The sequence below is a fragment of the Leucopleurus acutus genome, assembly GCF_964270905.1.
Source record: "Leucopleurus acutus genome assembly, chromosome: 3".
Classification (NCBI taxonomy): domain Eukaryota; kingdom Metazoa; phylum Chordata; class Mammalia; order Artiodactyla; family Delphinidae; genus Leucopleurus; species Leucopleurus acutus.
Window position 1 is genome coordinate 60,714,927 of NC_139145.1, and position 26,161 is coordinate 60,741,087.

General features: G+C 41.3%; 1 protein-coding gene across 1 annotated transcript; it reads left to right on the forward strand.

The window, feature by feature from the left end:
* The first annotated feature begins 4,791 nt into the window (after positions 1-4,791).
* On the forward strand, positions 4,792-25,809 carry HSPA9 (heat shock protein family A (Hsp70) member 9). The gene is made up of 17 exons (XM_082834961.1): positions 4,792-4,976; positions 6,265-6,323; positions 6,558-6,645; positions 7,471-7,652; positions 8,617-8,741; positions 9,278-9,351; positions 9,702-9,808; positions 10,288-10,450; positions 11,593-11,685; positions 15,104-15,313; positions 16,424-16,651; positions 17,546-17,650; positions 18,430-18,547; positions 18,975-19,069; positions 19,328-19,420; positions 19,606-19,746; positions 20,067-25,809. The coding sequence occupies exons 1-17, from the start codon at positions 4,896-4,898 to the stop codon at positions 20,142-20,144; spliced, it is 2,040 nt and encodes a 679-aa protein (XP_082691087.1). The 5' UTR covers positions 4,792-4,895; the 3' UTR covers positions 20,145-25,809.
* The last annotated feature ends 352 nt before the right edge of the window (positions 25,810-26,161 follow it).

Consider the following 26,161-nt stretch of genomic DNA (forward strand, 5'->3'; position numbering starts at 1 on the left):
TGTCTGTAAGCATTTGAAAAACTGTACTGATTGACCATTTAGTCTGAAATCATGTGGGTGATTTCTAAAAAGCATACCAAGTAAAAATGGAGGCTGTAGAACAGAAGCTAACACTGTCTGTGTGACCTTGGGCAACTCACTGATTCTCTCAGTTCCTCATCTATTAAATAAAAGGTTAGATTTTAAGTGATATCTAAAGACCTTTCTGTGTTTCTGGAACCCAAGTTCAGGCTCAAGTCCTAGTTCAGGGTTGCTTCCGCTATAACATTCTGATCAAGAATAAATTAAAATTCTGGCCCTTTAAATGAAAGCATTCAGAAAACACTCCTGCATCCTTAAGAATTAATTATTGAATGGGTCTTCATAAAGAGCAAATCTCTGCTTTTGTCAGTCCTACGCCCTCCCCAAATAGGTACCTCACACACAGCTCTTTGGACCTATCCAATAGCCGACTGTTTTCCAAACCTGAATGAAAATCCGAGTGAGGTTAACTGACTGATTTTTACCCTGTGCAATGAGACTGCATTATCACTGGAATGTAAATATCCAACCTAAACAAAGGGACATCTTATTTTGATTTATTGCTACCTTAGTTTTCTTTCAGGGTCATCCTCTATTTCTCTTTTCTCCTATCAGAAGGAAGGCAGGTTGGTGGGTTACCAGGCATTCCATATAAAATGAAACCTGCTAATTGTCACCAACCCCGGGTACAGAGACATCACCTGACATAATACTTCCTACACTTCACTGGGGCAAGCTCTGTTGAATCAGACTTGAGTGAAGTGACACTGTGTAATGTACTCCAATATAGTATAGCTAATGCCCAAATGGAAAAGTGGCAACTGTCTCCTGAAATCTGCTGCAGGTACATAAAAAATTCCAAGGAGAATAAAAATGACAAATCCCTGCAGTGTGCCACATTTTATTTCATGAAGATGGAAAGTGCCACAGCATGATATTCATCTCTGGGAAAACTGAATAAAACGTCATCTGAGTCACCAGTTTAAAGAGACTGCTTTAAAAATATAAGCTTGATCTTATGTGTTCTATTACAGATTGAACTTTCTTTATAGATGTCTTGGAACCTAAACTACATAAAAATTCTTTTATAACTTTAATTCAATTGCCTAAAATAGCTGCTGTTAATAATGGATTAGGCCAGTGTTACAAAACTCATCTTCTGTATATGTGGAGATAAAAAGATCAGATCCAGTTTTGTTATGAGGCAGCAGAGCCTAGTGGTTAGCAGTATAGGTTCTGGAGTCAGACAGTCTGGCTTCAAATCTGGCTTTACCATTCAATTGCCCTGTGACCTATATAACATACTTGACCACTTTAAGCCTCAGTTTCCACATCTGCAAAATGGGAATACCAATAGTATTATTCCCTTGAAACCATTGTTTTGATCATTCCATTAAATAATGTTAGAAAGCATTTAGGACAGTGGGGCACTTAAGTAAACACTTAACAACAATTAGTGATTACTATCTAATGACATTTCCTATTAATGACTGGGAGTTAAATACTTAAAAATTGAAACTGGTTTCCTCTCTCAAAATATGCTAAAATAAAAATTACACGGCAGTGAGAGGCCTGCGTACCTCAAAAAAAAAAAATCATGCCAGTTAGAATATAATTTAAAATATAGTATGCACAGGTATTGGACAGCCACCTGTTCTGTCTGGTAAACATTTAACCACATGCAAATTATGTACCAGCTCCTTTCACTTTCCAGTATGACACTGAAATGACAACAGAGAAATGAAATACAGTGCTGTGTTGTATGATGAATAATTGCATCACCCGGCCGTGGATCTAACCATCCACTCTTATTCATTTGCAGCCAGCTCTTTTTAGACTCATGCTTATTTCTTCAAGCCATACGGCTGTAGGCTATATTAATTTGCAGAACAACCCCAAAACCTGTCCTTCACACTGGCAAATACAATACATGCAGCCCCATTCTCAGACTCCTGCTTTGAATAGTATCTAGAGCTACAACATCCCCCTTGTGGTCATGTTGAGTATTTGCCAGGCTCTTGGGGAAAACACCAGGAACCTCAGTGATATGTGTACCCCCAGAATCATCATCTCTGACAACCTTTAGCTAACACCATTTGATTCCAGGATTCTTTTGATTAACACTGTGCGGTTTTTAAGTGTATGCAACAAGAAGGAAAAAAAGCAAATTCTTAAGAGAACCAGTAGAGAAAAGAGGGAAGTGAGGAGAATGCAGTTATTCCAATTACTCCACTTGCCCTCCTCCCTCTTTTTTTTTTTTTTTTTTTTGCGGTACGCAGGGCTCTCACTGTTGTGGCCTCTCCCATTGTGGAGCACAGGCTCCAGACGCGCAGGCTCAGCGGCCATGGCTCAAGGGACCAGCCGCTCCGCGGCATGTGGGATCTTCCCTGACCGGGGCACGAACCTGTGTCCCCTGCATCAGCAGGCGGACTCTCAACCACTGCGCCACCAGGGAAGCCCCCTCCTCCCTCTTTATCATATGCAAGGTAGGGATGTGAAGTTTTCAATTTCTATTTTGCTTCCATGTTTAATATTATTTATTTGTCACTCCTCTCTATATTTCTATGTTATTTTTCTAAAAATAATTTTTATTGGAGTATAGTTGATTTACCATGTTTAGTTTCTGGTGTACAGCAAAGTGAATCAGTTATATATATATCCACTCTTTTTTAGTTCTTTTCCCATATAGGTCATTACAGAGTATTGAGTAGAGTTCCCTGTGCTATACAGTAGGTCCTTATTAGTTATCTATTTTATATATAGTACTGTGTATATCTCAATCCCAATCTCTCAATTTATCCCTCCCCCCTCCATGTTCTTTAGCATCAGTATATTGTTTTAGCATACAAATCTCTTTAAAATAGGGGCCATTAGACTGTAACTTGGATGACCTCAGGAAAGTCTACCTCTGAGGGAATTAAGAAAACAAGAGAAATGAAAGTATGAAGTAGACAAGTAAAGATACTATAATGATAACTAACAAATAAAAGGGTGAGGGTACTTTTTTTTTAGGATCTGTATAATCTATAAGCAATATTATGTTTGACTTTTTATTTTCTTACTCCCACTTCCCTCCCCCCTCACAATGTGAACTCAGCTATCTTCTTTCCCTCTTAAAATTCCCCCCAAATTTCCTTCATAATTCCTCACACAGTGGTGGTCACTTAACAGTGGAGCATCTTTCTCTTTTGAAATTGGACTTTGAGACTTTAAGGACAAATTACTTCATTTCTAAAATCAAGGCATTCCAAGACATATTTGTTGAATCAATGAATTAATTCTTTTTCTTACAAATCTGAAAGTGGTCACAGCAGAGAGGTCAGTGGCATCTTGTTACAGAACCCACACCATCTGTCCCAAGCAACAAGGTTTTGAGATGGGCCTGAGGAGCTGTTACTGAACACAAGTTCATGTGCCTGACTTACAGTGAGGCCAAACAAACCAAAACATCAGAGTTTCGAGCAGAGAAAGGTTTATTGCAGGGCCAAACAGGGAGAATGGGTGGCTTATGCTCTAAAAAAATCCCCTAACTCCCTGATGGTTTGGGGGGAAGATTTTATATGCAAAATTTGGGGGTGAGCGGTGCAGGGCGTGTGACTTTCTTCTGACCGGTTGGTGGTGAGGTAACAGGGCAGCACTCCAGGAATCTTGCCCTCAGCCTGAAGTTACCATCCTCCATTTGGGAAGGGGATAGTTTCCACAGAACTCACAGATATTATTATGTATAGTCCTTGACTGCAAACCAGGACCCTGAGCCAGGGCTGCACTATTGCTTCCTGACTGCGCCTCCCTTGTTTCCCTTCCCAGATTAGCAACTGCTTGAATCTGGCTTTTGGAACTAAGGGACAGTCAAAGAGGCTGAATGAAGCCTATTTCCTACAAACAATAAATGGGGAACACAGAAAGGCTTTTGTGCCCAAGTGGGCCCACAGGGTCCTGCTCTGCTTCAGAGCAAACCTGGGCAGGTAAGATCCTGAGCTCAGGTATTTTTTCTCGGGATGGTCTGCAAGATAATTAGCCTAAGGCAACCCAATGCTCTGTCTGAATGAAGGGCTGCTTTAGTAGTTCAAAACCCAAGGTCTCTGTGGTAAAACTCTGAAAGAATTTGTCGAAAGTCTGCATATGTAGGTTTATTTCAAGTTACTGCAATAGCAACAAGCGGTCAGAAGACGAAGAAATGACGAGGCTGAACTACCAAGATTTTGAACCCCAGGTGCACCCTGAACAAAGGCGCAGTACAAAATGGCGCCCTCCTCGAGGAGGAAACGTCAACTCGCGTAGAGCGTGTATCCGCCCGGGGCTCTTCCAGGGCAACGCTGGGACCAAACTCACGTGAGCTGGGGCGTCCTATGACAGCTCTAGTTAGGCTCCTCCCCGGTCTCCGCCACTCCCTGCGCACATGCGCTCCAGGCCCTCAGTAGGATCCCAGTTGCGCAGGCGCAACAAGCCCCTCCTCTCAGGCAACTGACGCAAGGAGACTGTTCGCAATTTATCCCGTGTGACCTTGAGTCTTTTCTGCCTCCGAGGACCGGGGTTGTCCACGGTTCTGCCTTATGCCGCTTTTAGCCTCCTGGTCTGTCACGGAGCCCAGACCTGCCGCAGCTGGCACGGGAGGACACGCTTTAACATGCCATCATGCCCCGAAGCGTATTAGCCATAGGCCCTGACTCCGGAAGCAGCGTTCAGGTATTTTCTTATCAGGCGGCGCGGGCGGCGCCTCAGCGGAAGAGCGGGCTTCCAGGCCGCAGCGATCAAACCCCGCCCCCCACCTCACGTAGTTGGAGGTTTCCAGAAGCGCTAGCATCACCGCGCCGCGCAATTCTCGGTGGCCGGAGCGCGTGTTTGCTGTCTCGTATTTCCACCATTTAGCAGCCATGATAAGCGCCAGCCGAGCCGCAGTAGCTCGTCTTGTCGGCGCCGCAGCCTCCCGGGGCCCCCCAGCCGCCCGCCACCAGGTAAGGGACTGCTGGGCCTTCCCCGAGGGGCTCACGGCCTTGGGATTCAGTGCGGCAGGCCGCGGCCTTCGGAGTCAGAATCCTCGGGGAGAGACGGAAAATAATGGACGTTCAGTATTCAGTGCTGCCGGTTCAAGGCCTCATTCAGGGTTTTGCGTTCCTGTTTCAGGCCCTGCTGAGTCACACTCCTTGGGAGCCTAGAGTTTTATCTCATCGAGTAGCGGGCAGTGGTCTTGATTAGTCCTTTTGAGACGATTACAGTTTTGGTCTTGAGGTCTTGAGTAGAAGGACGATTGTTCGCTGTGAAATGCAGAGTGTGCGAGGACCCCGTTGCTATGATACAACGAAGGAAGGAAGAGCATCTGAGCAGTAAATTAAAAATCAAGCTCTGATTTTCTTGCTTACGAACATTTGACTAGTTAGCTCCCCAGAATTTTGTTCTCCGTTATTTCAGAAAAAATGAGCAAATCAGGAAAAGGCCATGGAATGGTTGTTCATTATCGTGTAAGACTAAAAACATACCTTTTGAGGAAACAGGAATTGTATTTCTTTGCACTCAGGTTGGGTAAAAGAAGACTTGGAAGTAGCCTGAGATGAGATTGTAATAAAGGTCTTTGACACTGATGGGAAGCCACTCCTGACATTTTTTTTTTTTTTCCCTCGTAAACTGACTTCACAAAATTACCAATTCTAGTTCCCTTAAAGCAGCAGCTTGTCAAGGTCAGGGGAAATGTCTCTGATTAAGTTAAATCTGTACCTGCAACACGTAACATATGTGGGTCTTAGGTAGACACTGTTCCTGATGATGAAATTGAGTAGTATTTTAATGTATTTTTGCTTCTCCACGGGATATTTGGCACAGTCTGGAAATAATTTTGGTTGTCACAACCTGGGTAGCCATGCTACTAGGTTCTAGTTGTAAAGGCCCAAGTTGATGCTAAACATTCTGCAGAGCATAGAACGGCCCAGCTCCCAACAAAGATTTTGTTCAAAATCAATAGTGCCAAGGTTGAGAGACCCTTTGGTAATGTAATTCAAGATAATTTTATATCAATTTATTTCTCTGATTTCATTGGGAAAATTTGTACTTTATTAGGCTTGTTTGTTTCAGTACCATAATGTCTCTTAGATATGAAATATTTTATTTCAGTATATTTTATACATGGTAACCACTCAGTGAACAGAATGAAAGTCTCAACCTTTGATGTATTCTTCAGAAGAATAATTAAAACAAGCGCAAGTTTTCATGTGTAGTTCATGGCTGATCCTTTTTTTGTTTGTTTTTAAGGATGGCTGGAATGGCTTTAGTCATGAAGCTTTTAGAATTGTTTCAAGGCGGGACTATGCGTAAGTATAATTTCATTTCCTTTAGCGTTAAGATAACAAATGTTAAGCCCCAGAGCAATGGTCTCTAAATTTGTGATTAATTACTTCACTCAGAAAAAAAGACACAGCTAAGTTTATTTATAGAGTATGCATTTTGCCACAGTAACAAATGTTGTTTTCTTATGTTTTTCTACAACCATTTTGGAGATCACTGTTAAGATAATTAATCATAGCATTGTTTTAAATGTCTTACAGATCAGAAGCAATCAAGGGAGCAGTTGTTGGTATTGATTTGGGTACTACCAACTCCTGTGTGGCAGTTATGGAAGGTAAACAAGCAAAGGTGAGCATGATTGGAAGCTCTGGATCATGTAGTGGTAACCAGTACACAATTCAGAATTCTGCGTCCTTTGGCTTAGATAAGGGACATTTTCAAAGCTGCTTTTAAATTCTTAAGACTCTTGTGAGGTGAATCTTTGTGCTTAATTGTATGCTGGTAATAAATGAATGGATTTGACTTCCCAGGATTTAAGTGTGTCCTAGTATAGATGTAAGACTACTGAGTTACCATTAGGACCCATTGGGATGACTTGTGCTGTTGATTACTTCTGTAATTAACGTTCTGCTTTTTTGTAAGTCAGTTAAACAAAGGCTAAAGGTGCAGGAACAGTCTAGAAGCAAGTGGAGCTCCAGATAATGCATAGGCTGCATCCTAAGTAAGGCATGTTTTTTACTTCCTTCTGGAGGAAGTAGAGGCTGTTGCTCCTTTGTTTGTGAAATCTTTATTCCCACCTGGTTCTCTTCAAGAATATTTGGAGCACCTGGATTTTTGAATGCCTTGTTGTCAGTTTTTTTTAATGCCTGAAACTTGTAGGCATCACCAAAAAATCAGAAGTAGATTTAACTCTCCGTATGGAAGGAAAGATTACGTTGTCCAAACACTGAGTATGAAAGATGTGATTTATATTTATTCCTGTTTCTTGGATGTTCTTAGTTGTAGGTTGTTTGAATCTGCAATAGTAGTTGCTTACTATATCAGCATTCACAGAGCAGAAAAGTATGCCCATTAGTACTGTTCTTTAATATTTGTTTTGTGTCTTAAATGATTGGTACAAAGACAGTAGTGGTGACTGGAACCTCATTCTCTGTCCTATCTTGGGAGTTTTAGGTGCTAGAGAATGTTGAAGGTGCCAGAACCACCCCTTCAGTTGTAGCCTTTACAGCAGATGGTGAGCGACTTGTTGGCATGCCGGCCAAGCGACAGGCTGTCACCAACCCAAACAACACGTTCTATGCTACCAAGCGTCTCATTGGCCGGCGATATGATGACCCAGAAGTTCAAAAAGACATGTGAGTAATAGCAAAAATGTATTTATATGCAAAGGCTAAATAGATGAATCTTACCAGCAGGATCTCTTGGGACAGGCCCTGCTCCTGCCAAAAGGGTATCCTTCAAAAAATTCAATTCTGCCTTCACAGATTAGGTCTTTGCTATGTGTGACATGATACATGAACATCTGGCTAGTCATTCCTGGACCACATAAATTGGCGTTAAACACATAAGGTAGATAATGGCATAGGCGCCATCTTGATACTGATCAAATGTTTTCAAGGTTCATCCTTGTTATGGCGTGTATCGGTATTTCATTCCTTTTTATGGCCAAATAATATCCCATTGTATGCATACATACTGCATTTTGTTTATCTGTTTGTTAATGGGCATTTGGGTTCTTTCCACTTTTTGGCTAATATGAATAATGCTTTGTGTATAGGGGGGTTTTTTTGTTTTTTTGCAGTACGCGGGCCTCTCACTGTTGTGGCCTCTCCCGTTACGGAGCACAGGCTCCAGACGCGCAGGCTCAGCGGCCATAGCTCACGGGCCCAGCCGCCCCGCAGCATTTGGGATCTTCCCAGACCGGGGCATGAACCCGTGTCCCCTGCATTGGCAGGCGGACTCTCAACCACTGCGCCACCAGGGAAGCCCTGTGTATAGGTTTTTGTGTGGACATGTATTTTCATTTCTCTTGGGTAGACATCTAGTAATGGAATTGCTAGGTCATATATACCTATATGTTACCGCTTTGCAAAGCAGCTGCATACATTTTTGGTGAGAAGAATGTTCATGTTTCAATTCATCAGGATGTTTTTACATGTTAATGGGTGCTTTCTAAAGGTTTTCATTAAACAAATTCCTGAAGTTCTCATTTGTTGGCCATGGATCTCTTGGGGTGGAAGATGGGCTTTCATGGTGTATGGTAACCTCATGGTAGGTTGGGCTGGCATGTTTCTTAAGTATAATTTTTGTGTCTTTCAGTAAAAATGTTCCTTTTAAAATTGTCCGTGCGTCTAATGGCGATGCCTGGGTTGAAGCTCATGGAAAACTCTATTCCCCAAGTCAGATTGGAGCATTTGTGTTGATGAAGATGAAAGAGACTGCAGGTGAGATAGCTTAGTTCATATCTGGGAAAATTTAGAGAACAGCATGATTCCTCTGAGATCACTGGCTTCCATACTTCAGTGTCCTTCGGATGAGTCTGCAGTGGCTTTTATACAGAATACCTAGGAATGGCAAAACTTTATTACTCTTTCCCTACAAATTGAATTTCTCTTCCAAGTTTTCCTAATGGTGGCTTGCTTGTTTCTTTTTTCCAGAAGGGAAATCAAAAGACTACACATTAAGCTTTTGTATCTGTTAGATAAAACTTCCCATTTAAGAAACTAGTGGCTCTTTTAAATCTAAAACTAGGTCATTGTAGCTGGTGAGCCTTCACTAACATGTTAAAGGTGAGATCTTGGGTTTTTTAAATTGGAGTGTTTTCCTACAAGGTCTCTTCATGTTAGGTCATATGCTAAAAACTATTGGGTGCTGTTTGTGACCTCAAGAGAGTGACACAGGTTGTTAGGCTACATTAGTAATTGTAGCCTGTTTCATCTGATAGGGTCTCATGAATGATTTTCATTGATTGCTTTTCCAGAAAATTACTTGGGGCATACAGCAAAAAATGCTGTGATCACCGTCCCAGCGTATTTCAATGACTCTCAGAGACAGGTGAGTTTAATTATCATTTTTAATAATTTGTTTTTATTTATTTATTTTTGGCTGCATTGGGTCTTGGTTGCTGCACATGGGCTTCCTCTAGTTGCAGCGACCGGGGGCTACGCTTCATTGCGGTATGTGGGCTTCTCATTGCGGTGGCTTCTCTTGTTGTGGCGCACGGGCTTAGTTGCTCTGCGGCATGTGGAATCTTCCTGGACCAGGGCTCGAACCCTTGTCCCCTGCATTGGCAACAGGATTCTTAACCACTGCTGCCACCAGGGAAGCCCCCCAATTAGCATTTTTATTCAGGATATTAATGGTACCTGGGACACGGTGGAAAATGCTTTTTTCTTTTTTTATAGGCCACTAAGGATGCTGGCCAGATATCTGGCCTAAATGTGCTTCGGGTAATTAATGAACCCACAGCGGCTGCTCTGGCCTATGGTCTAGACAAATCAGAAGACAAAATGTAAGTTTGTGCAGTGAATTCCACCTAGATTTGTGAGACTTAAGTGCATGGAACCTTGAAACTTACCCTAAATCATCATCTTGATTTCATGGTGATTGAGCCTTATACTTAGACTGGAAATGTACTGCCTTGACCTTTCCCCAAGGCTTTTATGGTCTGTGTTTTTCATTCATTTCAAGATTGTCCCTTGATTACTTTTTCTTTTTAAAGTACTGGCTGTGGTCATTTTTTCCCCTTGGTATGCCTGTTGGCAAGTATTCATCCAAAAGAGTGGTTTTTGCTTTTTAACATTTCATTTTAACTGTATGTATGTTTTACATGTTGCTATTAGGGTCACCTGTTAAGACATACATCACTTACGCAGTCATCAACTTTCATAATTATACCTGGGGGGGAAATAGCCAAATTTATGTTGGTTTGGTTACTGAAATCCATACGCTGTGATGAGTTTTGTTCCTGACGGCCTTTTTCCTTTCTAGCATTGCCGTATATGATTTAGGTGGTGGAACTTTTGATATTTCCATACTGGAAATCCAGAAAGGAGTATTTGAGGTGAAATCCACCAATGGAGACACTTTTTTAGGTGGTGAAGACTTTGACCAGGCCTTGCTGCGTCACATTGTGAAGGAGTTCAAAAGAGAGGTTAGTTACCAGTGTGGTTAATACGTACACATTGGAATACTGAGAATTTCTTTGTTCTGACTGCTATTTGCTTTGTTTTACGATTTTTTTTTCCCTTAAGAGAGTGTTGAATAGGCCACTGAAACTGCATTTTAGTTCCATGGGTGCTCTGAACTATTCTGGTTATCGTAGCTTCAAATTGGAAACAAACAACAAAAGGCTACAGCAGGCTTCCCTGGTGGCACAGTGGTTGAGAGTCTGCCTGCCGATGCGGGGGACATGGGTTCGTGCCCCGGTCCGGGAGGATCCCACATGCCACGGAGTGGCTGGGCACTTGAGCCGTGGCCACTGAGCCTGCGTGTCTGGAGCCTGTGAGAGGCCACAACAGTGAGAGGCCCACGTACCGCAAAAAAAAAAAAAAGGCTATAGCACCTGGTGTACAATAGTACTATGGCATTTTATATAAGGGACTTTGAATATCTTTGGATTTGGGGTATCCGCATTTGACAGGGGTTGCTGGAACCAATTCCTCACAGATACCAAGGGATGACTGTGTAGGTTTCCCTCACTATCTGAAAATTGAGCCTGCGAAATTTTTGATAAGCTGAAATGTCGTGAAGCTACACATTTTGCTAACGGATGCACAACATAAATGGTTGTATGCTCACAGACAGTTCAAAGCTATGGTGGTGGTTTGGTGCTCAAATAAATGTAGTTACTGGGGAAGGAGCTTGGGGTGCACACTGCCTCTGTAATGGCTCGCTGCAAAGCAAACGCTGAACATTATTTGTCCTTTGCCTTTTTTGTAAAAGTGAAAATCCTTTTTAGATTTCATTTGGTTAGCAAAAACAGGTATTAAAGTAGATCTTATATAAAAGGGAAGTGGTGTAAAGCAAACTTTGGAAAAGGAATTATGGGAACTCCTTTTTTGAGCTAGAATTCTACAGCTGGAAAGAACTGAGAACAGTTCATCCTCTAACTCCAGACACATATTTCTTTTTCAAAGTAGGTCTTCTTTTTTCCTATAGATTTTTAAAGGCAATAACTAATTTCTGCTTGTTTATGACGGTATGGCTCTATTTTGTTTTGTTACACCTTACCACTGCAATTTAAGTAGCATTTGTTTTCTTAACATTAATATATTGTGTGTCTTCACTTTGTAGACAGGGGTTGATTTGACCAAAGACAACATGGCGCTTCAAAGGGTTCGGGAAGCCGCTGAGAAGGCCAAGTGTGAACTCTCTTCATCTGTACAGGTGAGACGTGGACAAATTCCACCAGTCTTGATGGATCTTTTCAGCCTGAGTTTACTCGAATAGCATATTCTAATTGGCATAATGTCAGTCAGATTTCTTTTAACAGCTTTCTGGTTGGTGATAAAAAGCCTTTCCATTAGCAAAGGAGCATTATGTTTTTTATGGGTGAGCTGAAGCACCCAAATCAGAGGTTATGATTTGCTTTCCTGCTGCCACCTGAGAACCTGGAATTAGATCTCCTGCCGTCTTGCTATATCCCTGACACGGATCTAACATACTGTTATTCTGTTCTTAGTGGTTAAGGCAAAGGGAGGCTTCATCTTTCAGAACTGGAGCAACTTTAGCACTCTGGGAAGGGAAGAGGTATTTATAGCATCTGTCATTGTGTTGGTAAAGTGGGTGACCTTCAGTCACATCTGGATTTTTTTTTTTTTCTTTTTAATAGCAGCTATAAGGAGTGACAAAGCTGTACAGGGTCATCCATGAAGTTGATGGTATTCCCTTGTCCTGCTGTCAGAATTTGCAGCACGATGGTTGGGGCTGAAATATGTGGCAGTACCAGAGGATAGCTTCTAATTCTTCCCAGGGGTTGTCACTGTATGAAACGGGACGTTGGTTAGTTTTACTGTGGCTCTATCCTATTAATAGGTATTTGGATTGTTTTCCACCATTTTGCTATTATAGCAAGGTGTATTGACCACCCTTGTACATTAATGTTTGTGCATGTGTGATTGTAAGTCTGTAGGTTAAATTTATAGAAGCATTTATTACCCTTGAGTTTATAATGTGGTTTGGGGAGGTGGACACTAATGAGAACACTTTTTTTTTTTGCAGTACGCAGGCCTCTCACTGTTGTGGCCTCTCCCGTTGCGGAGCACAGGCTCCGGATGCGCAGGCCCAGCGGCCATGGCTCACGGGCCCAGCTGCTCCACGGCATGTGGGATCTTCCCGGACCGGGGCACGAACCCGTGTCCCGTGCTTCGGCAGGTGGACTCTCAACCACTGCGCCACCAGGGAAGCCTGAGAACATTATATTAGTAAACGTCAGAAGTAATGTAGAGGTTAAGAGTTACTCTGGGGCTTCCCTGGTGGCACAGTGGTTAAGAATCTGCCTGCCAATGCAGGGGACGCGAGTTCGAGCCCCGGTCCAGGAAGATCCCACATGCCGCAAAGCAACTAAGCCCGTGCGCCACAACTACTGAGTCTGCGCTCTAGAGCCCGTGTGCTACAGCTACTGAAGCCCATGCACCTAGAGCCTGTGCTCCACAAGAGAAGCCACCGCAATGAGAAGCCCACACACCGCAATGAAGAGTAGACCCCGCTCACTGCACCCAGAGAAGACCCAACGCAGCCAAAAAAATAAATAAATTTTAAAAAAAAAGAGTTACTCTGCAAGCAGACTGGTGGAGATGAAGTCCTTATTTCATTACTTACTAGCTGTGTGACTTTGAATGAATTACCTAACATTTCTGTTTTCTATAAAATGAGGATAATTAGTGTTCCATTCCCCCTTAGAGTTGAGAGGATTAGTAAATTAATACATATAACCTGCTTAGGACAATGTGTAGTAAATAGTAAGTGGTATTCTAAATGTATGCATGTATTTTGTTTTTTTAAAAAGGCAAAGTTAGATTTATAATAAAGGAACCTGACAGGTGTTTGACATAATTAGGAGAGCTTCTGTAAGGGGAGTTAATCAGGAAGAGATAAAGGGTCAGGCAAGTATGAGGTTTTCGGGTAAAGACCTGAGTAAGGGTCAGTGTGGCTGAAGTACAGACTAGACTGGCAGGAGGAGCATAGAAGATAAGGCTAGAGGCTTTATAGATTGGGGATTTGGTATCTTTCCTGAGATAATGACAACAGACAACTGAAAATTTTTAAGGTGGGCCAGTAACATGGTCAGATTTGGTGAAAGCACTCTGAGGTGGAGTGCTCTTTGTGGCAGCCTGAGTGGGTGTGGGAAAATGTTGGGAGGCTATTGCAGCACACCAGGTGGTGAGAGAGGAAGGACTTGGACCAGAGTGTGGTAGTGAGAGATACATGGTTGGAATTGAGAGAGAAGAGGGACAGAACTTCATGGTGGAACTGGCTTTCGAGGGTGGAGAACCCTGGAGTTTTTCACCTGGTCATTATAGCATATAGAACTGCACTAATACAGTAACTACATGTGGCTATTTAAAATTAAATACAAGTTTTAAGAATTCCATTTCTCAGTTCCACTAGCTGTATTTCAAGTATTCAGCCACATGTGACTAGTGGCTGCTGGATCGAAAAGCAGAGATAGAGAACATTCCCATTGCCACAGAAAGTTCTGTTGGATTGCATTACTATAGATAATTTTATTTACTGATGTGGTTTGTTGACATTTTGCAAAGAAAGGGAAAATTGTTATTGGTGTTCTTGAAACTATATCCAATATCATTTACAAAAGATGTGTTGATTTTCCCTGTAAAGCACTTATCTGTCCAGGGTACTCTACCTGAAGAAAGCTGGTTAAGGATTTGCTCCCTTCAGTCTTTATTCTCTGTTGGCCTTGCTTTGTGAAGTTTGAGGGGCAGCATGCACAAACTCTTTTCCTGGGGGTTCACCCCGAGACATCTGTTTCTGCATGTTTAGTAATGAGTTTTGTTAGTCTAAATATTCTTAATCCATGCCTTATCAGGATTTTGGGCTTATTAAATACTGTATGTTACATGGTGTGACTGTAGCAGTGTTAGCTACTCTCTGGGGATGTGATAGCAGTAGTCAGTCCTTGTACTTCTCTTTAGCATTTTTGTTGTAGCTTTCTTAACCATCTTCCTGAAACTTGCAAAGCCCTGGTTTAGTGGCAGATTATTTGGTTCAGAGCATACCTTTCACATTTTTATTAATATGCAAGGAAATTTTTTAAAACTTGGTAAAAGAACACAGTAGTGTGATTCTTTATATATATATATATTTTTTTTTTTTTGGTGGTATGCGGGCCTCTCACTGCTGTGGCCTCTGCCGTTGTAGAGCACAGGCTCCAGACACGCAGGCCCAGCGGCCATGGCTCATGGGCCCAGCCGCTCCGCAGCATGTGGGATCTTCCCAGACCGGGGCACGAACCCGTGTCCCCTGCATTGGCAGGCAGACTCTCAACCACTGCGCCACCAGGGAAGCCCCTTAATATATTTTTAATAGCAGGACAGACTGTTCTTCACCTGAATGGGGATTTTTCCTGCTTCTCTGTTCCTTTCTCCATTGTTAATAACAGGTTTATAGTGTTTACTTCTGGGAAGATAAGAGGTTGAATCTTAAAGAGTCACTGTCTTTGGTGGCCATTCATTTAAAGTGTCTGACCCTCACTGTGGCTTTCAGAGTCTTCCTTTCCTGGGGTATAGTCTTTAATTGAAGTAATAAAGAGACTTCACTACTGGTCTCCCTGCTTCCTTTGCAGACTGACATCAATTTGCCATACCTTACAATGGATGCCTCTGGACCCAAGCATTTGAATATGAAGCTGACCCGGGCTCAGTTTGAGGGGATTGTTACTGATCTAATCAAAAGGACCATAGCTCCATGCCAAAAAGCCATGCAAGATGCAGAAGTCAGCAAAAGTGACATAGGAGAAGTGATTCTGGTTGGTGGCATGACTAGGATGCCCAAGGTAAGGACCCATGGAATTCTTGACATAGAGCGCAGAGAGGGCCAACACATAATGATTTATTAGGACATAACATATGGCTTATGTTGTGTAGGGACATGAATATGTGGCCTTTCTACCACGCTGACCTGAAAGGCGGATGAATTTGTGCCCTTGCTAAAGAGTTCTTAAAGGGTATTTTAAAAAAAGGATTAGGAAAGGGGGGAATGTCTTTGGGGTAGTAGCAAGGAGGATCCTGAACTTCAGTTTTATAGAATTTTTAGGAATGAAACAAAGTTTGCGGTCAGAGACAGCTTAACATCCTGGTATTAACTAGCCTCTATGGGCAATTTTGGACATGTGTTTTGCAGTATAGTGTTTGGGGTTTCTAAAGGCATCTCTTCAACAGAGATTTGTGCAATGATGCATTTTATCAACACATCATTCTGAAAAGACAGGTGTGTGGAAAATTAATAACTGAGCACAGAACCTGTTGATGGTGTAATTCTTGCTTTATAGCTTGAACAGAACTATCTTGGGCCTTGATTTTCATGATTTTTCCTTTGGAGTACTTGTGCTTAGGAAAATGATGCATACAATAAATCTGAAGTGAAAAGGAGAGGCTTTGAACCAGGCAGATATTTTTATGTTAACAAATTATCCCAGATGTTACTCAAATAGAACTTTTTCCTAGCATTAGTAAAATAAGCAGGAGGGGAAAACATGCCTCATACTTGCACCAGTATTGAATTACTACTGCTTCTGTTAAGCTGATTTTTAGTTGATATGTAGAAGAGGACTTGGACTATACAAATTAAGTCCCCTTGCCTTGTACCTTGTATTTCTAATTTGATGTGTTGCTTGGGAAACCAGATTAAAAAATTTAGGCAAATTGTTCCCAAATTTAAAAGGGCTATGAATGAGATACTCAAGAGTAAAGTATATGTGTAACCAAATAATATACTTAACTCATTAACAAGAACTCAACTACAGAATAATTTGAGTAAACGATCTTGGATCTGAAGCACCCTGTCCTGAGACCTGGTGGGGTCTCAGGACACATGTGCTACTCTCCTCTTCTCAGGCAATTGCCCTGAGTAGTGAGTGACAAGGTTCTTTTTTCTTGGTGCTCAGGTTCAGCAGACTGTGCAGGATCTCTTTGGCCGAGCCCCAAGTAAAGCTGTCAATCCTGATGAGGCTGTGGCCATTGGAGCTGCCATTCAGGGAGGTGTGTTGGCTGGTGATGTCACAGATGTGCTACTCTTGGATGTCACTCCCCTGTCTCTGGGTATTGAGACTCTGGGAGGTGTCTTCACCAAGCTTATTAACAGGAACACCACTATTCCAACCAAGAAGAGCCAGGTAAAAGCCACCCCACCCTACTTTGTCACAGAGATACTAGGTTCTGTGAGGATGTGATTGTAGCCACTTCTGTGAGCTTTTCCTAGAAAACTTTGCTTTTTGTTTTGCAGTCCATACTAGTTGAATATGGAGGGGTGGTAAGAATCTTGTCCTTTGTTCTCTTTTGTTCCTAGAAAAGTTCTCTTTCTGTCAGCCAGTGGTGATAATTTTAGGGAAGTCATCAGTAGTCTCTCCTTCTCAGGATAATAATTGCCAGAAGGAGCCTCATTATTTGAGACTGAATTCCTATACTCTTCTGTTCTCAAAGGCAGTAAAAAGAATGGCGTGGCTGAGACTAAGGGAGTTTGCTTGTCTTCCTGGAGAACGATAGGGGTTCTGAGATATCAAGCCAGGGTTATTTGGACAATGGCTTGGTCTTAGATTAAGAATTATTTCCTTTCTCAGGTTTGGTGTTTTTCTGAAAGAACTATGGCTATTGCTATGTTTGAAGTGACGTATTGCCAACACATCATTCTGAAGTGTGTGGTGATTTCCTGTGACTATGAGCATAAAATAAATGTCCTCTCTCTGACCCATTTCTTTGGATGAGCATGTTTCAACATCTCGCTTTTTATAGCTCCTTCTCTTGAGGCCTTCTGTGCTAATGCTGCATCTTTGTACAATGCCTTTGCTTAGCTGAAAACAATAGCTATTGTATGCCCTTTTGCTGTGCTAATCCTACTCCTGTTCTCTGTAAAGACATAAGCCTTTGTTCTGAACATAGTGTACATTAGGATTCTTCCAGTGTTGGGAGGTGAATTTCTTCCTTTGGTTTGTTGCACTTTGTAAGGGGGAATAGGCTGGGAAAAAAAAAAATCAGGCTTCCAACTCAGCAAGTTTCCTTTTTCTCCCTAGGTGTTTTCTACAGCTGCTGATGGACAGACTCAAGTGGAGATTAAAGTGTGTCAGGGTGAAAGAGAGATGGCTGGAGACAACAAACTTCTTGGACAGTTTACTTTGGTAGGTATTGGGAATCATGAATGTTATGTTCATTTTTTTATGGTGAAGTTACACTATTCTAACCCCTAATGTTACCATAAACTGCTGACAGACGTAGTCTGTGTTATCTTAGCATAGTATTCAAATGAATTCTGCAACTGGATAACCATGGCTTCAGTTTTTACCTGAAAGCCCTGCTTCTTGTGCCTTAGGAACTAAATAAAGAAGCTTGTAAAAGCCAGGGAAATGTTCATAAACAGTGCTTATTAGAAGAAATTCCTGATTACTATTTTCCTACTTTTAAAGACATTTGATATTGTTATTGGCTGCTACTTTGTCATCGTCGTCTTTTTTTTTTGGCCATGCTCTGTGGCATGTGGGATCTTAGTTCCCTGACCAGGTATTGAACCTGTGCCCTCTGCAATGGAAGTGCAGAGTCTTAACCACTGGACCGCCAGGGAAGTCCCTTGTTACTGGCTTCTAGTCAGCATCGCTTATTGCTTGTTGGGATGAATGATGGAAAAGTTTACTCTTCACGCATTGTGTATCCTTAGGTACATAAAGCCACTGTGGTTACTTGCTATAGCCAGCCTTCACTAGTATGAGTCCTGTTTATTTCAAGCAGCAATAAAATTACCACCCTTACCGACAAACTCATGTTTTTGTACATTTAAGTGAAAGTTTCACTTGTTCCTCCCAGAAACCAAGTAATTTCTTCCCCAGAAGACCATATAGGTTTTGGAAATAGAGCACTGGACCCCTTTGTGAGAGGAGCTTACTCTGGTATTTATTTATTCTAGATTGGGATTCCCCCAGCCCCTCGTGGAGTCCCTCAGATTGAAGTTACATTTGACATTGATGCCAATGGGATTGTACATGTTTCTGCCAAAGATAAGGGTACAGGACGTGAGCAGCAGAGTAAGTACTCTTATTTATTAAGACTGTAAGAGTGAGGTGAGGGACTTCTCTCTGTTGGGAACTAGACCCTCTAGATTGGGCATTATCTTTTCCCTTAGCCTCAGGGGAGGATGATGAGTCCTCTTTGCCCTCTTTCTCCTCAGTTATCAGTGTCACATTAACAGGTATGGTGTTTATTCCCCCAAAAAAGGCAAGCACTGAGCCTCTGGATTGCTGAAGTTTTGGTAGGTAGGACAGTTAGTTGTTCTCTGTATATTTTAGACCCTTGGTTTCCCTCTGCTTATTGTAGAACAATAGGATATTCCCCTTCTTCATAATGCACATCAAGACAGCTACTTTGAAGAGGAGGATTCTTTTTCTTAATACAGTAGAGGAAGAAGCATATAGTTTTCCTGGGAAATAATGAGGTGCCTTCTTTTCACTATAGTTGTGATCCAGTCTTCCGGTGGGTTAAGCAAAGATGATATTGAAAATATGGTTAAAAATGCAGAGAAGTATGCTGAGGAAGACCGGCGAAAGAAGGTGATTACTTTGCTCATAACTTCTATGTGAAATGCCTTTCTTATTTATTCTCAGTCTTCCCATATCAAAATTTTCATGTTACAGCATCCAGCTAAAACCTCTTACAGACATCTCAGACCACAGTGATTTCTCCCTCTTAACTGTTTATACTCTGTTAACTGTGTGTAGCAGTTTTCATGTTGTCTTCTTAATGAGGACATTCAGCCAACTAGTTGATTGGGAAGTCTTCATTCATACTACATTTTTAATTTCTCTTAGGAACGAGTTGAAGCAGTTAATATGGCTGAAGGAATCATTCATGACACAGAAACCAAGATGGAAGAATTCAAGGACCAATTGCCTGCTGATGAGGTAAACCCTCTTTTAAAATAGCTCAAGAAGTTGGGAGGCATTGTCACCAATGTCAGTGAAGATCATTTTTTCTGTGTGGGTCTTGATAGGAATTTAGTTTTTAAAAAATGTTTCTAAACATTCTGCTGTGTGTTATGGGATAAGAACCAGAAAAAGTGAGGGTCTGGTGGTGTTTTGTTTTTAAGTGCCACAAGCTAAAAGAAGAGATTTCCAAAATGAGGGAGCTCCTCGCTCGAAAAGACAGTGAAACAGGAGAAAACATAAGGCAGGCAGCATCTTCCCTTCAGCAAGCATCATTGAAGCTCTTCGAAATGGCATACAAAAAGGTACAAGGCTGTTTTACTCAATGAATATTTTGCTCCTAACTTGATGTAACTGCTCTTGATTACTGCCACTGATGGCTCCTACATAGCCATTTATGGAACTGGGAGTATTGGAATTGGAAATATCCTTCTTCCTGCCTTCTTGACTACGTTGGGTGGGTGGGAGGGAGGGAGGGAGGGAGGGAGGGTGAGGTCAAAGGGAAGAAATCACTAAAACTGGGAGAGTGGAACAGGCAGGATATGGCTTTTTCGTTTTTAGTTCATCAGAGAGCAAACTGTCACCCTTAACATTAAACAAGTGATTCTCAAATGTTTTCTTACAGATGGCATCTGAGCGGGAAGGCTCTGGAAGTTCTGGCACTGGGGAGCAAAAGGAAGATCAAAAGGAAGAGAAACAGTAACAGCAGTAAACTTTGGAGTCGAAAGGACAACATATTATGATGCTTGGGAGTGAAGGGATTTCCTGAGCTGAAATGGGCAAAACTTCAGTCTTCTACTGTGTTTTTGCAGTACTCTATATGAATATGTAAATTTAGTGACCATTAGCTAATGATCATTTAACAAGTGATAATTCCCAACAGTACAAAGTTCACAGTATTCTGTCCCTAGCCTGTCATTCTTTTTCAGCTGCATGTAAGATGGGGGGAAAAGATATAACGTTGTTTTGTGCTGAAGTAGCTGTATTTTCAAAGGGGTGAAGCCGTCTCACACACTGAAGACAGGTCTGGAACGAGACCATAGGGGGATGAGATCCTTCTAGTTACCTAAGTACTGCTGTACCAGCCTGTGTGTATATGGAGTTCTTCAACTGAGGCCTTGCAAGGCAAGCCAGCTAGCTGTGCCATGTTGGGAGGTAGGGCAGGGGAAGCTGAATCAATGGAAAACTAAGCTAGCTATTTATGTGAGGTCCAGCTTCTAAAACACAAGTCTCCCAAACTTTCTGAAGGCATACTTTCCTAGCTACCCTTTGGCCTGTGTCAGTGGCATCTGTATCTCTGATGACTGTTCTTTTTGATCCATTCTGGATTTTTTAAAAAATAAATAGGAAAAGCATTTTGATCTCTTGTCTGTGAGGGGTGAGGCCCTGAGATTTAGCTTCAGAAATATGACATGAATCACATTTCCCAACTCCCTGACCTCGATACAGGATTTTCTAACACTGGCATTTGAATTTCTAACAAATTGAAAACTTGGGAAGGCTGGTATAATAAGCATTATCACCAAAGACAAGTCTGGTTCAGAGGAGGCTTTTATTTTTTTTCTCTCCCTAGCCCCATCTAAGGTTTGGAATGTTGAAATAGTCTTTAGATCTCTAACATGAAAATCAGGCCTCCTATTTCCAGGCTGCTTTCTGCTCTAAATAAGTCCAACCAGAATTGGCTTACAGTAATGAAACACGTCTAGTATTAAGTCCTAAGGTGATATCAGTGGCTCAATAACAGGAACCCAGATTCTTTCTATAGTTTTGCTTTTTCATCCTCAGTTGCCTTGTCCTAATTTCTCTAATGTAGTTCTAAATATCACATGCTAACAACTTCAGAACCAGGAAGGTGACTGCATCTTAGAACTCACTTTAGTTTTAATAATTATTTCTTAAGTTTATTTCTTAAAAATTGAGATTGTTTATGTGATAATTATATTTCTGGAAAATTGTTTATTAACACCCTTTTAAAAGCTTCTTGAGGTTTCATATGAGAAATAATAGGCTCAAATTTTCAGCCACACGACCACTTGGTGGGAACCTTGTGGGGTGTGCAGTAATTCTTTATGAAGGATTGTTTTGTGGCATGCTGGGGAAGATAATTAGCATCTCTGGTTGGCCCTTGCTCACTAAATGCGTCTAGTGTTTACCAATCATTGTGATAACTAAGCCTCTCAAGCATTTCCAAAGTACCCCAATTCAGAACTACTGGTTTATATTATTCAAGATTTCATCTTTGAGATCAGTGAGAGGAGCCAAGCATGCCCTGAACAAAACGGGTTCTATCAGAGAGGTGGGGAGAAGAGCTGCTTGGGCAGGTACCCACAGATACTGTCTCAAGCTGTGCCATGAGTGGTATATGTAGTAGCAGTTCGGTTACCTTCTAATAAAACTAATAATCAGCACAAGCAGCCTTGAACAAAAATTTATAAATTCAGATACAGTCTTCCTTTTGTGGTGCAAGTGCTTGATAGGTCCCAAAAGGAAAACTTCCTGGGATTATTCCAGTTGTCTTCCCCAACTTAAAACTCCACCCTTGCTACACAATAGTACAACACATGTGATCTGACCCCTCAATACCTTTCTTTTCCCCTGCCCTCCTACTATACTTTGACCTTGCTTGGACAGTCTCCCACAGATTTCTACCTGACTCATCCCTCACTTTTTTCATAAGTCATAAGGGTTTTTTTTTTTCTAATTTAGTCATAAGGTTTTGAAATGTCATAAAACATGCTGCCTTCTTCAAGTCCCTGTCATTTCCTATCCTTAGCCTACTCTTTCTCCACAGCAGTTATTACCACCTAACTTATCTTTCCCCCCATTGCTATGGTCTGAATTTTTAGGTCCCCCAAATCCCTATGTTGAAATCGTAACTCCTACAGTGATGGTATTAGGAGGTGGGGCCTTTGGGAGGTGGTAGATCACTAAAAGGGGCTCTAGAAATCCCTGATCCCCTTCCACCATATGAGGACACATTTAAGTTTATGACCTGGAAGAGGGCCCTCACCTGACCATGCTGGCACCCCAATCTCAGACTTTCCAGCCTTCAAAACTGCAAGATAAATTTTGTTTGTAAGCTACCCAGCCTGTGTTATTTTGTTATGGCAGCTTGAACGGACTAAGACCCACCATTTTAAGTTTCAAGAAGCCAGAAACTTCTGTTCACTGCTATTTTCCAACATTAGAACAATGCTTGGCACTTAAGCACTCAAATCTGTCAAATCAGTCTCTCCCACGTCCAAAACTCTTGGGTGGTTTGGTTTCTCCATTTGAGAGAGAAAGGCCTTAATTTTTAAGTTTATGTATAAATTATACTCTGTCAAGAGTTCTAGGGGCAACAAACCAAACCCAGAAATTAGAACTTAACTGGTAAAAGATAAGTCTTAATTAGGAAAAGAATTTAAGGAGAAATTAATAGTAATGTTTAGAGGACTAAAAATGTGGCCTGAGGTATTCCTGGGCCAGCAAAGGGGGAATACGAATGACCAGAATAAATGCGCAACCCTCTTTTATACTTCATAGGTGTAAAAGTCCAATTCTGTTGCTGACTCTCTTGAAAAAATTTATCCAACTGGAGTTTTTTCTCAACTTTTTATTTCAAACCTGTTCTTAGAAAATTAAAAGAACGGTATAATGAACACACACAGAACACCATTCACCTAGATTCAATTTGCATTTTGCCACATTTGCACTCTTTCACACTTGTGTGTTCACTCTATATTTTCTGAACATCATGACACTTCAGCCTAAATTTTTCAGCACTCTTAACATTCTCCCCGCAAATATTATAATCAGGAAATTTAGCACTGATATACTACCACCATATATATAGTCCATATAAAATTTTCCCTGATTGTCTCAACTTTTTCATCTAAGGTCAAATCAAAGATTGCACATGGCATTTAGTTCTATCTCCTTTTCCTAAGAATAGTTCCTTTGCCTTTTTGTCTTTTCATGATGTTGATAGTTTTGAAGGGTACAGGCCATTTGTTTTACAGAAGAGGCCTTTGTTCAGATTCACCTGGTGATTTCCGTGTGCTCAGCGTCATGTACACATTATTGGTAGGGATACTATGTAAGTCTTGTGTCTTAATCAATGCATCAATTACCAGGAAGAATAAGATATCAATTCTGCGCTTTGCTCCACACTTCATTCTTAAGATACCTTTAATAAGTAATCTCTGGGGGTGGCTTAATTTTAAGTATAACGTTTATACTAGGGATTCTATAGCAAGAAGGAGCAGTAAAGAGAAAAGCAAGTTCTTACAGATGGTACATGAGAAGATCGGGAGTAAACAGACAACTCAAACTTTGAAAATAAACTGCTTCAAAGCAAAGACCCTTCACTATTTCAGATACCACTGTGACTCCATTCTCCAGTCCTAAGGCTGCTATGTTAGGGCTATGTCTCCACCTTTCCTTCCTCTGGTATCAGAAGAACAATTAAATGAGTGAAAGCCCTAGATAGAGGAGCTATAAGGCAACATACATTATTCAACCTGTGAAGGAGGTAATGTAGCAAATACAGAAAGAACCATTGAAACAGCCATTTTAGTAGGTCAAAAACGGTTGAGTATCACCAATTTCATATTGTTAAACCTAATTACAATGCACCATCAATCCCATTTCTGCTGCGGTAAGTCAGGAAATGGAAATCTATCTTCACACTAAAGAGAATACTGCAGCTGAACCAACCTTTAATAATTAAAACTTTCAATGCTGAGTGAGGCCACAGGAAACAGGAAATGTCCCACCTAAACCGTAAGCTCTTAAACCGGTTCTTGGAACCCCTAACCCAGAGCGTAGAGATTTGGGGCAATGGTTGGTAAGTGGGGAGTCCACGTGAGTAACTTCAGGGGGTCTATAAACCACTGATTGTAAAATGCAAGACCGCAAATATTAATTTTTCTGGGGAAACGGTCCATTGCTTTTACTGATTTCTTGAAGGAATCTGTGACCAAAAGGTTAAGAACCACAGATTTCCTAAATGGGAAACCAATCTACCTTACTAGTCTAACTACTTAAATTCAAGCCATACGCCTTGGTCCATGTACCCCCCTTGCCTTTAGCCATCTCCCCAGTCTTGCCTTTCCATATCTTAGGTATCTTTGGTCTACCCTCTTCTCTGAAGCCTTCCCCATTCAGCCCACACTGGCTGTTTCACTCAAATTCTTACACTCTATTTTTCAATTTTTTAATGTTCAATTCAGGAACTTATTATAGCTTTTAATATTTTCTCCCATCTTCCTTTGGATTATTTTGAAGCAAATTCCAGAAATCATAATTTTACTCTAACATTGTACCTCTAAAAAGGTTATTCTATAAAAATATAACAATATCATGATCATATCGAAAAAAATTAATAACTCCTTAATGGCAAAAACTTGAATGTTTAAATTTTCCCAATATTTTCAAAAACTATTTTTTTTTTTTTTTTTTTTTGACCACGCCACATGGCATGCAGGATCTTAGTTCCCTGACTAGGGGTTGAACCCGGGCCCCCTGCACTGGGAGCGCATAGTCTTAACCACTGGACTGCCAGGGAAGTCTCATAACTTTTTCAACTGTTAAAGAGTCAGGAGCCAATAACGGCCACACCCTATATTGGTTGATATGTCCCTTAAGTCTCTTTTAAACTATAGATTTCCTTGCCTCTTTTTCCTCTGCTTTGCAATTTATTTGTTGAAGAAACTGTGCCACTTGTCCTATAGTCCTGTAATCTACATTCTACATTTCACTGATTGCATTCTTATGATGTCATTTAACATGTTCTTCCATCCCCACTTGATCTGATTCAAGTTAAGCTTTTTGACAAGATTAGTTCATCAGAGGGTATATAATTCTGGTTGGCTCTTTTGTGATGTTAGCAGCCACTGATGATCATTACCTACCCCTAGATCTCTAATTTCATTAAAGGTATACTATTCTACTTCTATCTTTTCTTCATTTTTTTATATGAAATACCTCTCTAGTGAGAAACTTCCCCTCATAACAAGTAACTAGTTACCCTGAGGTAGAGTTCATATGGGAAAGGCTTCTTTATTTACTGGTTTTTAGAATGAGTTAGATCTGTAGTATTAATCAAAGGTGAGACCAGTGAGATTTCTTGGGTGTCTTTGTGAACGCACGGATTTTAACTTATTTAATGTGCTTCAATTCACTGCAATTATTCTTATTAAGGCTCAAATTCTTCTAACTTTGGCCTTGGTAGGCTTTTCCTTCTGGCTTAGTTTTTTTTTTTTTTTTTTTTTTTTTTTTGCGGTACGCGGGCCTCTCACTGCTGTGGCCTCTCCCGTTGCGGAGCACAGGCTCCGGATGCGCAGGCTCAGCGGCCATGGCTCACGGGCCCAGCCGCTCTGCAGCACGTGGGATCCTCCCGGACCGGGGCACGACCCGTGTCCCCTGCATCGGCAGGCAGACTCTCAACCACCGCGCCACCAGGGAAGCCCCCTGGCTTAGTTTTGACAAGACCCCATTAGTAAAGGACAGTATCTTCCATAAATGGTGTTGGGAAAACTGGACAACCACATGCAAATGCATGAAAATGGACCACTATCTTACACCATACACAAAAATTAACTCAAAATGGATTAAAGACACGAACGTAAGACCTGAAACCATAGAACTTATATAAGATAACATAGACAGTAAGCTCCTTGACATCAGTCTTGGATTTTTGGGATTTGACACCAAAATCAAAAACAACACCAAAAATAA

What these genes read in the sequence shown, in the direction of transcription:
- HSPA9 (XM_082834961.1), top strand. Translation starts at nt 4,896, where the DNA reads ATGATAAGCGCCAGCCGAGCCGCAGTAGCTCGTCTTGTCGGCGCCGCA. An exon ending in GTTTCAAGGCGGGACTATGC is followed by an intron (nt 6,324 to 6,557) that starts GTAAGTATAATT and finishes AATGTCTTACAG; the next exon opens with ATCAGAAGCAATCAAGGGAG. An exon ending in TGAAGGAGTTCAAAAGAGAG is followed by an intron (nt 10,451 to 11,592) that starts GTTAGTTACCAG and finishes TTCACTTTGTAG; the next exon opens with ACAGGGGTTGATTTGACCAA.